The sequence below is a fragment of the Coturnix japonica genome, chromosome 4, assembly GCF_054131305.1.
Source record: "Coturnix japonica strain WE chromosome 4, WE-NBRP24, whole genome shotgun sequence".
Classification (NCBI taxonomy): Eukaryota; Metazoa; Chordata; class Aves; order Galliformes; family Phasianidae; genus Coturnix; species Coturnix japonica.
Window position 1 is genome coordinate 135,116 of NC_140666.1, and position 14,845 is coordinate 149,960.

At 44.0% G+C, this 14,845-nt stretch overlaps 3 protein-coding genes across 3 annotated transcripts; all 3 read left to right on the forward strand.

Moving 5' to 3' along the window:
* Nucleotides 1–1,768: 1,768 nt before the first annotated feature.
* LOC146760877 (growth/differentiation factor 9-like) lies at nt 1,769–4,830 on the forward strand. The gene is made up of 2 exons (XM_085544366.1): nt 1,769–2,459; nt 3,460–4,830. Exons 1-2 carry the CDS (start codon nt 2,036–2,038, stop codon nt 4,407–4,409), a joined length of 1,374 nt encoding a protein of 457 aa, XP_085400492.1. The 5' UTR covers nt 1,769–2,035; the 3' UTR covers nt 4,410–4,830.
* Nucleotides 4,831–5,907: 1,077 nt separating this feature from the next.
* On the forward strand, nt 5,908–6,650 carry LOC146760878 (cytochrome b-c1 complex subunit 8-like). Its single transcript, XM_085547723.1, has 2 exons — nt 5,908–6,119; nt 6,441–6,650. The coding sequence occupies exons 1-2, from the start codon at nt 5,966–5,968 to the stop codon at nt 6,533–6,535; spliced, it is 249 nt and encodes an 82-aa protein (XP_085403849.1). The 5' UTR covers nt 5,908–5,965; the 3' UTR covers nt 6,536–6,650.
* Nucleotides 6,651–10,358: 3,708 nt separating this feature from the next.
* LOC146760879 (liver-expressed antimicrobial peptide 2-like) lies at nt 10,359–12,269 on the forward strand. The gene is made up of 3 exons (XM_085544369.1): nt 10,359–10,509; nt 10,913–11,049; nt 11,993–12,269. Exons 1-3 carry the CDS (start codon nt 10,453–10,455, stop codon nt 12,027–12,029), a joined length of 231 nt encoding a protein of 76 aa, XP_085400495.1. The 5' UTR covers nt 10,359–10,452; the 3' UTR covers nt 12,030–12,269.
* Nucleotides 12,270–14,845: the final 2,576 nt, after the last annotated feature.

Below are 14,845 nucleotides of genomic sequence, written 5' to 3' on the forward strand. Positions count from 1 at the left end.
CAGTGGCCAAAGCAGGGCCGTGCTGTGCCAGGCAGTTGTTTTCACCAAGGGTGAAGTACAGCTTTTCTCACATTGCTGCCTATTCAGTCACTGAACTCTACTAAATGAACCAACTGACTGACTACCCTGCCAAGAACAGTTATTAATTCCAGTGGTACAAACTGCCCGGTCTCTCAATGCTGTGCTACATGCTCAGCTTCCTGCTGGTAATGCATCCAAAGGAGCAACAGTGCACCTATGCAGTGTGCCTTGCTCCTGGCATGGAGAACACAGCTCATCACAGCACTGCGTGCAGCAAGCTTCATACTCAGAGCAGGACACAGCTCCACAGCAGGCACTGAGCTCACAGTTACAGTGTAGAAGTAGTTAGCTACAGACCTACAGCATTATCAAGGGACCTTACAGAGAGCACCTGTTGCTTCTTGTATTTCACAGTACTCTGAATCAGCCCAACAAGCCCAAGTAAAGCACTTGGTTGGGGCAGAACAGCTGCACCTGCAATTGATGCTTCCGCTCTCTCATGGAAACAAACAAATGTCATTATCTTGCTACAGGGCAAAGCACCAAGTCTTCTCTGCTTTATAGAAATTCAAAGATTGCCATTAGTTTGTGATAGTACAAATGAGGTACTTGGTGTTTCCCAAGGAAGAAGAAAGAAAAGATATTGGAGAGCAGCTTTAATAGTCATGAAACAGCAGAAACCATCATCATGTTTGTCTGACGTTAACACAGGGAGGGAATGGTTTACATGCACAGGAGAGCAGCAGATCAGCTCTTCAGGTGTCACTGAAGGATGCATTTTTAAAACAAACAGAAGTACCGACCTCATCCAAAGCGCTGTTACACAGATGGCCTTAGACCTGATGGCATCCTCTTATCTAATCACAGTCAGAACAGCTCTAAGAGATCTAAGCAAAAAGGTTATGTTGTTTCACATTAGAGATTGGTTGTTGGAGATGGAGGGAGAAAAGCAAACAACCACACCTGTCATTGACATATGATCAGCTAATCTCATTTATTGCTTGGCTGCGTGTACATTTATAATACAGATAATTAGCTCATACATAGTGCAAAAGCGGAGCTCATCATTGGTTCCCAATTACATACCATCCCCAAGTATCTTTGCAACTTGGAGTTATCATCCTGATAGTTACTCCCTTGCTGAGTTCACAAAACCATGGCTAGTTTCTCACCATCACAGGGCATCCTGTTGCTCTTGCTGTCCTTGCAGGTGGTACAGCTGCTTGTTTAGCTGCACTGTGTTTATGACCCTTCTCAGCTAACTAGCTGTCAATAACACTCCAAAATTGGTATCTGAATTAAACCTTCCATTCCAAATGAAAGAATTCTGTAAGTTAATTAAGCATTCTCTGAACAAGCACACCTTATTTAGAAGCCCTAAGATGCAAAAGCCAGATTACAGGTGACACTTCACTAGATTACCGATAGCACAGCTCTAATTAAAACCATCTGGCATGAAAACACGTTTTCCTTACTAAGTAAAACAAAACTCCACCCCTTTCCTTACATCATGCAACGAGTTTCTAAACACACCAAGCACTCACTACTACTCCAGATGGAATCTTTAGGAGCAACAATATTTAGCATCTTATATATATTTAGCAATGATAACTGGTGCTGTTGCTGAACTTCCTTTAACAGCTAACACCCTGATACCGGAGTGCCGGCAGATCGCGCTCACTCAGCCGGACCGGCGGCATCACTTGGGCTCCCGGCTCCCCCTGGGGGCTGATCTACGAACATGGTGCGCTGCAGTTCACCAGGTGGAGAAGTTTAACCCTGAGAAGCAGCGTTTGTTGGTGAGACGCTTCCACGTGCAGAGACTCAGCCCGGCCGCACACACACGCACGTGGATTCCACAGCCAGCTGCGGATCTTCCCCTTTGGTTTCTAATCACAAAGAAACCTCCCTTTAGAGTCACAGCTGAAGCATATATAAGGGCTCGCACTCGTGTGCGTTCGTTTTTTCTTGAATATTTTGGGGGAGGCGTTGTTAGGCTGCAGCTCTGAAGAGCATGGAGGGTACCTGGAGGGTCTGCGTTTGTTTCTATTGCTGCATTCACTGGTTTTCTTTCAGCATCCAGTGCTCCCCCCGCTCCAGGGGTCGCGCAGCTCCAGACAAGGGCTCCGGGCTTATGAGAGCTCCTGAGCTCCGCGAGCTCTATCCGCTGCTGCGGCTGCCCAAGGGAGCGAGCCGAGGCTGTGCGCTCCTGCCCCCCCTGCTCAAAGTGCTGTCCGACCAGGGATGGCAGAGCTGGGAACGTGGGACCCCCAGGCTCCAGCTGGACTCCCGAGCCCTGCGGTACATGAAGAGGCTGTATAAGATGTACGCCACCAAGGAGGGAATCCCAAAGGCCCACAAGAGCCACCTCTATAACACTGTTCGACTTTTCACCCCGTGTTCTGAGTGCCAGCACTGCCACAGGGACCTGATTACAGGTAGGTGATCAGGTAGGTGATTTACAGCACAGGCTGCTGGAGGCGTTTTGGTTTTTAACAGGCAGCCTCATGCCAATGTCTCCTAAATACAGCAGCAGTTAAAGCAGTGGTCTGAATCCAAATCAACTTGGAGCAAATTTGGAGGCTGCTGTTGAAATTCATAACTTTAGATAAAAAAAAATCATTAACATAAAGTTGTAAGTTTATTAAGATCCACAGAGACCACATCTGACTCTTAACCCTTTGCTTCTCTGTGTTTGAAGATCACTTAATGCACTTGTGTCTACCAAAGAACAATCTCTAACTCAGGAAAGCAGCAGTGCTGAGCAGTAAGAGAAGCAGCGTGCTGAGCATTCAGCTCTACACCTGGAGAGAAGGCCAGCACGGGGCTTCACCAGCCTCAGAATGAGACAGAAATTGCAGTAAATACAAATAACATCATGGGAAATGACAACAAACAGCGTGTACTACAGTAGGGACAAATGAGACAGAAATATGCATTCAGAATAGCTTGGAAGCTGTCATTCTGTTTCATGAGAGAGAAGCAAACTGACAGAAATGACTTTCTGCTTTGCTGTTAGTCAGCATCACTGGCAGCTGTTGGTCAGGAATGTGTGAGTAGGAACAATAACTGCAGCTAATGCTAAAAATCTAAAGTTTTAAAGGGAACATGGCAGCACACCCGTTAGAACTTACATCATTTCATGGTTTCCTGCACAGTCCAAAGGCTCTGGTTCCTTTTTCCCCATTGGAACTGCCAACTTTGTGTGCTGTTCCTTAACTGCACTCAGTGCCTCTTAGAAACCTTGGGCCTTCTTGGTTTTGTTGATAAGTTTTGGTTCTGACTGAAGTAGACATTCCATATAATAAAAATATGGGCATCTAAATTGGTTTCTTCTGCTGCTTACCAATTTCTGGTGATCCACTATGTCAGAGCATTTATGTACCGGTGGCAAATCAAGATGCATTAACTGTGCAAGATCTTTGTTTCTCTTTTCAGGAGACCTTCACTCAGTGGATCTGCTCTTCAACCTGGACCGTGTTACTGCTCTCGAGCACTTACTCAAGTCTGTCTTGCTCTACTCATTTGACACCTCAGTTCCCACTTCTTCCTTTACGAGCACGTGCCATTTGGCTGTTAAGGAGCATGATTCTTCTAGCCAAGAATGTCCCAGCATTTCACACTCTGTAGCTTTTAGCCTGCACTTTGAAGTTAGAAAGCGCAAGTGGATTGAGGTTGATGTGACTTCTTTTCTGCAGCCTCTCATTGCTACTAACAGGAGGAATATTCATATGGCTGTGAACTTCACTTGTCTGATGGGTAACCCACAACATAACACTAACCAGGATAATCTCATTAATATGGCTCTGGTCCCCCCTTCTCTTCTTCTTTACCTAAACGATACCAGCGAGCAAGCTTATCACAGGTGGAACTCACTTAGACACAGAAGGAAAAGCCCAGCGCGGCCCAGGCAGAGGAACAGCCTGTTTGCTGATGTGACAGGTGACAAAGGAAGAGAGAACACGCAGGTTAAAAGGGCATCCAGGCATCGAAGGGAAGAGAATCTGAAGGAAGCTCCAGCAACTCCGCCTCAAAACCTGAGTGAATATTTCAAACAATTTCTGTTTCCTCAAAACGAGTGCGAGCTTCACAGCTTCCGTTTAAGCTTCAGCCGGTTAAAATGGTACAAATGGATCATAGCACCGCATAGATACAGCCCTCAGTACTGCAAGGGTGACTGTCCAAGGGTGGTTGGGCACCGTTATGGCTCACCTGTACATAAAATGGTGCAGAACCTCATATATGAGAAACTGGACTCCTCTGTTCCCAGGCCCTCCTGTGTTCCTGCTGAATACAGCCCTCTGAGCGTCCTGACCATAGAGCCTGATGGCTCCATAGTCTACAAAGAATACGAGGACATGATAGCTACTAAATGCACTTGTCGGTAGGGGGTGCACCTTAACCTGCTTCACACTTGCTTTAGGTGTTTTGTAATCTCAGAATATTTGTGGTGTTTGTGTAATTCTGACGGCTCTTTCAAACTGAATAGGAGCATGGAGTTAATTAGTGGGTGTTTATATAATAGCACTGTTTTTGTAGCCACTCGGGCTTTCTAGAATGTGGAAATAAATGTAAATATCTTTTTATTGGAATAATGTTGCATTTGAACAGAAGTGGTTTCAACTACCAGGTGCCTATTTTAAGCTGTTTTGGTACAGATTTAATAATAAATAAAATGAGTGCCTATCACACATATCACTTGAATTCAGTGTCTGCTAGTCTTACTTTATATAAAGAAATCCTTTGTAATGGCACTTCTGTTAAGCTTCTGGATAAGAGGAAAGGCTCATGTTAAAATTATTCTCAGTATTTCATTCTTTTTCCTTTCCAAATTTCCAGCCCCCCCCCCCCCCCAGTGTTTTTCTTGTAGTAGGAATGTTGCAGAAAATGCTTGTTTCAGGATGAGAACAACTCAAGCTAAGAGAGCTTTGGCTGCAGCTCACACAAAGGGGGCTGCTTTTGGTAGGGATTTTTTAATAGAATACGGTGCTGTTTTGAGTGTGGGGGTTTTTTTAGTTGCGAAGAATAGCTTTTAAAACAATTTGTGAGCATGTTGTTGCGTAAACTCCCATTCTCTACCAGCCGTTAACATTAGATCATGACTCACACGGCTCCGTGGGGCTTAGGCTGGGAGCACAGCCTGGTGGGGACAGCACGGAGCCCAAGGACTGTACATGGCTCACAGGGCACTGGCAGGGCAGCAGACGTGCTTTAGTCCCTCGGCATGAGCCTGGAGCTGCGGTGCTGCCTGACACAGCCCAGCTCTGCCCATTGCGTTGGCCTGAAGCTGCTGAACTAAAAATAGTGCTGACTTTGGCGCTGTGTGAGGTTCATCTCACCAAGGGCTCCAGGCGAAATGGTTCCACGTCAAACAAAGTCCTGCCTCAGCTTGGTGCTGTGTCTGATTGGCTTTAAAAAGGGTTGCTTGCTGAATGTACGCCACTCCCACCGATCCATTCCAAACGATGGGAGCTGAGCTCTGCCAAACGTGTGTGTATTTGAAGCCGCCTCCTTTCACATTGTGGCTGCGGCTCTTTCAGCAGTGACAGATCGTGGAAGCGCCCTGTGGTGCCTTTTCTCACCGTTTTTAGGGCGTTTTGGCGTTCTTAGGGGATTAAAGATGCTGCGCACCCTGCAGCTGGTTCAGCAGAAGCGAACACAGAGATGTGAAGTTATTCGCTCTTTATCACGAGTGTGGAAAAGTCAATGGAGGACAAAGCATTCAGGCTGTGGAAGCTGTAATGGGGGCAGCTACAGAAACGTATCACCTCATATCAGAAACGTGATGGATCCGAGGGCGCATCCTCTGCGCAGTGATAACGCACCCATTGCAACCAATGGCGACCAAGGGCCGCCTAGCCGCCAGGAAGCAGAAGCAGCATGTGAGGTTCCGTTCTGAGTCGCGCTGCAGCGGGGTGGTGTGACAAGGTGACACGGTCCGGCCATGGGCATCCACTTCGGGAACCTGGCCCAGGTGCGGCACATCATCACGTACAGCCTGTCGCCCTTCGAGCAGCGCGCCATCCCCAACGTCTTCTCGGACGGGCTGCCCAACGTGTGGCGGCGCTTCAGCTCGCAGGTCTTCAAGGTGGCGCCCCGTGAGTAGGAGCGGGGCTGAGCGGGGGCCCGATGGAGCTCGGGGGGGCACAGTGAGCAATGGGGTCTTATGGTGGCAATGGGGCTTTGTAGTGGCAGTGGGGTCTTATAGTGGCAATGAGGCTTTATTGTGGCAGTGGGGTCTTATAGTGGCAATGGAGCCTTATGGTGGCAATGGGGCCTTACGGTGGCAGTGGGACTTTATGGTGGCAATGGGGCTTTATAGCGAGGTGTCATGGCTGTGTTGCCGTCGTAGAAGCACAGCGGGCAGCCCGTGCTGCTCTGTGCCGTGCCCTGTGTCAGTGTTTCCTTTCCGTTTCCAGCCTTCCTGGGCGCCTACCTGCTGTACTCGTGGGGCATGCAAGAGTTTGAGAGGCTGAAGAGGAAGAATCCTGCTGACTATGAGAATGACCAGTGACTGCACCGCTCAGTGTCACCGCTCTGCGTTACTTGTTCCATTGCTCATTCACAGAACCAGAGGGACGGGGAGATAATACATAATAATGCCTAATAAACTTTAACTTTGGCCTGTATCTTTATATGAAGTCTGTGTCTTACATTGTTTAAGGTGAATTATACCCCGTTATCTGTCAGGTGAATGCCATACAGAGATAACAGTACTAAAATCCTCTAAGCTCAAATTGCTTTATTTCACATTTCTCTCTGACTCTATTTTCTAGATACATTTCTCAGTGTATTCAGTTGAAGGCAGCCCTGGCTACAGTACAGGTGATGAGAAATAGCAGAGCATTGGTGAGCAATTTGATCCTTTTATCCTCCTCTCACTGGCCACTTTTTGCTTGAATTAGAACATATTCCAGTCTGTGTACCTGTGAAGAACAGTCTGATATGATACTGACAAAAATTGCCCAGCCTGACTGATGGTTCAGAATTGAATATGAGCTTTGATCCTTTATACAGTTACCAGGTTATCATATTTATTAATAATAATCAGATGATAAACTGCAATTCTGATGTTTGATTAGCGTTAACTGGCTGAATTAAAAGCAGTTCCTAGGGAACTACAAGGAAGTAAAAGGATTATTTTAACACCCAAAGATGATTTAAGGAACTCTATTACTACCATTAAATTTTCAAATGCATGACTACAAAATTCACCCCGGGGCTCTTACATGTATGACACGTTTCCCTCTGCAAAGTCCAGAACATTTGGCCCATTCCTTTATCTTTTATTTTTCTTAGTGTTGAGCTGTCTGCCTCAAATTCAAGCAAAGTAACACCTTTATCTCCCTGTCACGCTATTCCTGTAGCTGGTACTGAAAATTTATCTAATCTGGAGAGTGTGACGTTCTTCTGTGATAGATCCTTTGTGGGTTAAGGGCTGAGCTGTCTGGAAGTCAAAGATGCTCAGTCTCTCACTTCAGCAAGCTGTGAATATACACTTCCAATAGCTGCAGGCTTTCTTGTTCTGTACTCCCAAGTGCAGTCTGAGGTTGGCAGAAACAAGCAAAGCAAGCTACTCAGTGCTGTAAGTTCTGCTAAAAATAATCTATTTCAGTTTTATTTCTACTTAAGCAAGGGAAGAATAAACTGGGTTCTCCAATTCTGAGCAGCCAAACATGTTGGCAGCCATACTTCATTCAGAACTCTTGTTTGGGTCTTATTTACTTACCCTCAAACAGCAACAGGAGTTGATTCATAGCCTGAATAACAGGACATCTAAGGTTTCATACTGTGGGAGTTTAAGTCAATACTTCCTTTTTGGTACCTCTCAGCAGTTCTGTTGAGCATGAGCAGCTCAGAACAGAGCCCAGCCTCTCGTGAGGTCTCTGCTCCCATTCACAGACAGCTGAACTATGTCCAGACCAGCTGCTAGACTGCTGTAAACAGGTGGCAAGTTCAGCTGCCACTGCTGAGTTTACCTACAACCCAGCAGCCCCGTGAGCTTCAAGCGACAGCACCGCTGCCAGGCCCTGGCTTTTAACCTTCATGCTGCAGGGTCAGCAGCTGGGCTGGAGCTGCTCCCTGTCTGTTCCTGCTGCTGGCAGCGCCTGCTGCAATCCCGCTGAGCTGTTCTCATCTCTGCAGTTGCCCGCAGGCCCAGCCGTGCAGCAGGGAGCAAGAAGCAAACCTGGCACATTGACATGCTGCTGCAGTGATGGCTCCCACCTGCCAGGTGGTACGTGGGAGCTCAGCTGAGCAGCATTTCAGAGTCTGAACAATGCAGCTGAAAATCAATCTGTCCCCTCATTTATTTCTGATGTTCCTTCACTAAATGCTAAAAGTGGCAACACAGCAATGTTTTACATTCTTTTCAATTGTTTAAACAATTGCAGTGGCTATCTACTGGCCTGCAACAGACATCTGGACTGCACTGCATTTGCACACATGGAAACAATCAGTCCCTTTTTTTTCTTGCACAGATGAAACAGATGCAGCCCAGAAGGGATCTGCAACTACAAACACAATATAAAGAACTTATAATACACAACAATTTTGATGTATCATCACACGACTAGTTTTAGCTAGCAAAAAATGCTGAGAAACAATGACATGCTGGAGGCACTGCTCTTAGAGTTGAGATGCAATTCAAACCTGTGCTCCACAGGTGAAGGCAGTAATTAAAACTCAGTTGTATGTAAAGAAAGGATTCAGTAGAAGAAACAGTTGAGAAATTCACAGCAAAATGTAAAAAAAACAACCAACCAACACTGAAGTTCAGCTATTTGATCTGCAGTGATTATGTGAGACCCAAGAATGCAAAATAAAGACCAGTTTTGATTCCTCCTCACAGGGAAGCAAGACAAATAAGGGGAAGTGGGAAAATGTAAGAGGAACGCCAGGAAAGGAGCAAATCTTCCTGCAGTGGGTTGGAGGCAATATGCTGCAAAGGGCTTTCATTTAATCCCAGTGAAATTTGGGCTTTGCAGTAATCATTTGTAGGCTGGAACCTGACAACCAAGCAGGCATTATCTTAATCTATGTAACTTGCCTTCCACGCTGGCACTTATGCCTCCATATTGGGCAATCACAGAAAACTGTAGCCTACTGCATTCACATTTGGATTTATAATGTAGCTGAAGCACAATTATTTTGTACAGTACCTGAAATATTTGTTTTTAAACAGACTGCTTCCAAATCTACGTGCAGAGCTTGACACAGCTATACTGGTGTTCTGCTACTCTGCAACTGAAAAAAGTCATTTCCTTGACAGATACAGCAAACCTGGACATACGTGGTAGCTGGGTGCATGAAGCATCACAGCCAAAAAGGAGTAAATAGTGACAAGGTGCATTTACAGAGTAGTAATCTTAGACACACACCTACTCCTACTTGTCTCAGTGGGAGACAAGTGGGGGAAGCATGTTTCAACTTTGATATTTTGGAAGAAATGGGAAGCAGTATGTAGTGCTTTTTAAACATTATTTTCTCTGGGCTGTTGGCAATCTTCTATCACCACAGAAGAGTTTAAGATTTCCCTTAATTACAGTCTGCCTGTCCACATCAGTGGGAGTTTTGTAGGCACCTTTCAGAAGATGAATCGTGAGGTAGACTATGAGATACAGAGGCAGAGTACAGCAGAGAGCATTCATCTCCATAAACCAGTCTTGCTACATAGAGCAACTCACCTCCATAAAATCCTTGCAGCCATCCCTTCTACTTTTTTGCTTAGCTATCTAGAGATTAACTGCACATGAGGATCCTTGAAAGGACAGATCTGTGATTTACCTACCAAGTAATAACATTATTTTGACATTCCAAACCCCACATGGAAAATATTATATCTGATTCTCAAGTACTGCTTTGTGGGAATAAAGGTTAAATTATTTGCTTGTGATTCTTTCACACACCAAGAATGAGAAGCAGAGTCGAAAGTTTGATTCTCTGCTCAAAATACTCTCAGGAGAGCAGTATTTACCTCCCAGCTGGCAAACTCAGAGCTGTGCATGCTGTGAATGTCACAGAAGTCAAATAAGGTTATGGCTTTTTGATCTTCACCATGAGACTGTTGGCCACCCACACTTTTACTTGCAGGCACACAAGGGAGTTCTGGTAACATGCTAGATAGGTGTTAAAGAAAGAACAGTTGGCAAATCTGGTAAGCTGACCAGACAAAGTACAAGTGGAAGGAGAGTAAATCATTAGCTAGATAGATAGGCCTTGAACCAGATCGCTTCAGTAGATGCTAACTTTGTAATTCCCTCTTGCTCCTAAATGAACTTTGTTCCTGTAATGACTGACAGCTGATGCAACGATAAGAGAATGAAGTCTATAAAAATCTGGCTGTAGCTTGGGAAGTTCTATTCGGGGCTCTTCCAACCTCCTCCACCCACAGCTGCTCCTACAGTTGAAGTGGCAGCTCATCCTGTGAAGATGCACTGTTGGAAAAGCATGGCATTCCTTTTATTCTTCTCACTGCTGCTCAGTCAGGTAAGCACAGATTACTGTTTGAAGTGCTAGTTCAGATGTCAGACAGCAAAGACGTGCATGAACGAGAGGAACTGGCAGGAGTCAGCAGTGTGGGTAGAGCTCTTTTGGGGGACTCAGCATCCCAAAGAAGCAGAGTGTCTGCCTAGTGAAGATGGGTCACTTGCTCAGTTACTTTTCAGAGTAATTGTGCCTTCCCTCCCAAAGTAACTAAAATGCTGATTTTTAATAACTATTTCTTTAGGACTCGGATACAAACAATTATGCTTTAAGAGAGCAATGTCTGAAAACAAGGAAGATTTAAAGTCCTTCACTTAGTAATGCTTAAGATGATTGACCCGAGCATCAAAATGACCCTCTGCCCACTGCTGCTGCATGTTGCTGACAGTTGGCTGCTCTGTTCCAGGCACACTCTGCTTCCCTGCACCAACCACAGCCCCTCCAGAGACAGAAGCGGATGACACCTTTCTGGAGAGGAGTCTCACTGAGACCCGTTGGAGCCTCATGTAGGGATAACAGTGAATGCATTACAATGCTATGCAGGTACTAACCCTAATCAACATCATGGCTTAGAGACGTTTGATACTGTGTTATGTGGAGGAAGTTCCTACTTCTTCTCAATCAATTAAGATATGAGATTAACTCTGTGCATAAAAGAAAAAGATGCCAGGAATAAGGATGGAGCAATAGATTGAGACCTCTTCTGTTGGCAGTACAAACAGAACAGAGTCCAAGTGCCCTTGATGACAGGCCTGAGCCATTGCAGTGCAACCCCAGAAAAGTCATCTTAGAAAGAGAAAAAAGAACACAGAGTTCGAGACTGAATTTAGGTACTGAGGCCTTAAAAATTAATCCTTAAGGCCAAAATAATTCACTTTAAAGCATATATTAATTAAAAGGGACTAGTTCAGCTCTCATTTTGAAGAGAGCTAAAATACTAAAGCAAAAATTCCTCAGTTGCCATGCACATGAAGTATGAGTAAATTGTCCAAATCCATATAAAAAGTGATGTTGAAGTTACTTGGTGACTGAAAGCTGATTTTGTGGCACCTACTGTACTGCCAGAAAGCAAATGAAAGAAGAGCAGAACATATACATCATCTAGATGCAAATGCTACAGGAAATGGTAGTCAGGCTCCTCTTTTGCATGCATTTGAAATGCTTCTTGTGGTTCTACCAACTAGTATGGATGAACTGTAACAGCAGCTACAGGAAGATAAATAGACAGAAAGGTGTCTCTTATGGGTAACTTGTACGCCACTATCTGACTACTGGGTCAGACCTGGGTAAGCTGTTCTTTGCAGTTACCGTGAGAAGCAAAGAATGTAAAACGAATAAAGTCAAACTGAATTAAGTCAGTGAGATAACAGCAGCACCGCTGCAATGGCTGAGTGAGATGAGCACCGCTAGGGCTGGATAGACTTGTGTAAGCCCTACATGGCCGCCAGTCTGAGCTGTCAGTGCCTGATGATGTTTTGTCCTCCAGGAAGAACCGCTGCTTCCTTAGAACTGCCTCCGAGTGACCTGCCTCTAAGAACACCCACTGCTGTTACTGCTGCTGCCACGGCTCAGCTCTACTTGTGACGTATTTATTGACCACTCAGAAGCTACGACAGCAAATCAGCAACAAGTACATTCGACTTTCCTGCCACAGGAACTGGTAAAAGGACTTCAAAAAGATGGAGAGCATTCGCTCACCGGGGTTGTACCTCTGCAGCACGCACTGAGGATGGCCAAGCTCAATAAAAGGACTCTGCATCTCATGTTTGTTTTGTTTGTAATTGTTCATATATATATATTTATTTTAAGGTGCGTATTAAAAGTTTATATTCCGCAAACTACCTGGGTTTTTCCTTGCATCCTGTGACCACAGTGTCTGCTGACGGCACATCAGGCACTTCAAGCAGAAGTGCTTATTTCACAGTGGACTTTAGACATTTATCGTTCAACCTGGCAAGTGTGTAAAGTTGATCACGCTTCTGTCTCATTTCAGTCTCAATAGCTGAACTCTTAGCCGGACTTCAAATAAAAGCCTGTTAGAAGAGAGAGCAAACAAACTGATAATAATAGTGCTAGCAGATTCAATATACTAAATATATCTGGTGATAACTGGAAGAAGTATTTACTTTTAAATTATTTCTAATCAAAATTGCCTACGTCCCAAGCTGACCTCCCCGTCTGAATAATCCCATTATTTCAACATACCTCACATACTGGACGGTATCTTCCATTGTTATGCAGAGTGCTGGGGTCAAAAAAGAAACCTCTGCTTAAAAATACAGCAGCAGGGAGCACGCAGCCCTTTCAACAGACAGGACCACTTTGAAGTTTAATACAGAAAATCTATTTGATATTTATTAAACTTAGTTTCTCCAGTTACAGTTTTGCATTGTACAAAGCATTTTAATGACACAGTAGTTAAAAAGATCTTTACAAATTGAAATGTGATACCCTTTTCTCCAAATATTTTAATTGCCATAAATTTGTTTAAAAATACACATTAAACGCATGTTTCAGACACTAAACTTTCTATAATCTCAATACCACAAAATACATAGAATATACTATACAGATGTGGAAAAAATCTAGTTAGTATATAATACTTTGCTCACCATTAACAGCTTTATTACGTGAAATGCACATACTGACTTAGAAATCCTAATTTGAGCCCCAAAGTACCCTTTGAAATTTCAAATGTATTGCAACAAATAAAATCACAGTTGGTGTGTTTCTTTAGGTTTTGGTTGAAGACGGACGCCTAAATATTCCCATAGAAACAAAACGTAACACATGGACTCGTCATGTACAAAGTGTGAAACAGAGACATCCCATTAGTTACTAGCAGTACCTTTCTGTATGATTCACAAGGGCTTCATTTATAAGAGACAGGTGAAAAGTTACCTTCCCTCACCCACAAACCCTCCCCCCAAAAAACCCTTCTTCATCAAATAATAATTTCAATTAAGATAAAGGATTTTTAATAAATATATAAGCATTTTATCCTCCATATACAAAATTTCTTAAAACAATTTAAAAGGGGGACCAGATACAAATGTCAGGAACTGTGCTTGCAAAAGTCACGCCTGGTCCTTAGAGTTGAGTTTTCAGATGTGTAACATTAATGCAGCCGAAAAGAAGCGCTGCAGAAGTACTGTTGTCATGGTTTAATAATTTTGTAATTTTTGCTATCAGTATTCCACATCATAACATCATATAAAGCATGAATAATTTTACTGAATCTGCTACTTACAGAAGAAAACTACATCTCCCAGAGAACAACACGATAGGTCACGGGACCTGGACTCTATATTAACTCGGTTGCAGACTAGACTGAGCTCTCTTTCGAGTTCTGGCGTTCAGGGGAGTGTGTGGGAGCCTTCACCGTCTCGCCTAAATTTCACAGTAGGCCTCTCGGTTACGGGACTCATTCTCTCTCCTATTTTGTCTGATTCGTTAGCTCAATTTTCAATTATATTATATTTTATTATCCTGTATTTCGATATAGTATTTAGTAAATAAGTGTGCCTCCTTAGATCGTTGCCGCTGTTTTCTTTTCCTAATTAACTTTTTCCTTTCGGCCTAGGGCCCCCGCGGGGCCCACGGTCCCCTGTCACGGGTGCAAGTGGATTTTTCGTTCAAACCGTGACAGATTTTGGTGGAGAATGCGGGCAGTTTGAGTTGCTGTTTTTTTCTGTGTTTTCTTCTGTTGCTCTTTTAGCTTTTAACAGAGCTACAAGTTGTTTTTCTTTGTTAAGGAGCTATCTTAGGTTTGCGATTCTGCGCCTGCGAGCTTGACCTTGAAAGTCCAGGCGGACTGCCAATACTCTGGTATATTTTATAAACACTGCTGAGCTTTGTTTTCTTTTACTTTTTTTCTCTCTATTGAAGAAAAAAGAAAAAAAAAAAAGGAAAAAAAAATGTTCCCTCTAGTAAGTTTGTTCTCCCAGGGACTGCATTTCATAAGTTCCTCTTTTGTGATGCTCCAAACATATTGGAGCATGTTTAAGCTAGCCACTTTTTCCTATGGAATTGTAAACATGTATAATGATTTGAAAGCATGGTTATCAACGCTTACTTCGTATTGGCATGCAGCTCCAGAGGGAGCAACTAATGCAACTAATGCAACCAATAGTACGGAAATGGTGGTTTTTGAGCGTGCTCTTCCTTTTTTCTTTGCATCCTTTAAGCAGTCTTCGAATGAACAATTGTCCCAGTGGACCACACTGTCAATTGTGTCAATCTCCCTGAACTTAATGTTGGTTTTTTTACTTATTGGTTCTTGGATTTATTACATTTGTTACATCAGGAGGAAGTCTTCCCTAGAATCAGAGAATACTGA

Bases quoted from the DNA above. Each gene is read 5' to 3' on its own strand.
- LOC146760878 (XM_085547723.1), top strand. From the start codon at position 5,966: ATGGGCATCCACTTCGGGAACCTGGCCCAGGTGCGGCACATCATCACG. The intron at 6,120-6,440 runs GTGAGTAGGAGC...TTCCGTTTCCAG, and splicing joins GGTCTTCAAGGTGGCGCCCC to CCTTCCTGGGCGCCTACCTG.
- LOC146760879 (XM_085544369.1), top strand. From the start codon at position 10,453: ATGCACTGTTGGAAAAGCATGGCATTCCTTTTATTCTTCTCACTGCTG. The intron at 10,510-10,912 runs GTAAGCACAGAT...GCTCTGTTCCAG, and splicing joins TCTCACTGCTGCTCAGTCAG to GCACACTCTGCTTCCCTGCA. The intron at 11,050-11,992 runs GTACTAACCCTA...TTTGTCCTCCAG, and splicing joins TGCATTACAATGCTATGCAG to GAAGAACCGCTGCTTCCTTA.
- LOC146760877 (XM_085544366.1), top strand. From the start codon at position 2,036: ATGGAGGGTACCTGGAGGGTCTGCGTTTGTTTCTATTGCTGCATTCAC. The intron at 2,460-3,459 runs GTAGGTGATCAG...TTCTCTTTTCAG, and splicing joins CCACAGGGACCTGATTACAG to GAGACCTTCACTCAGTGGAT.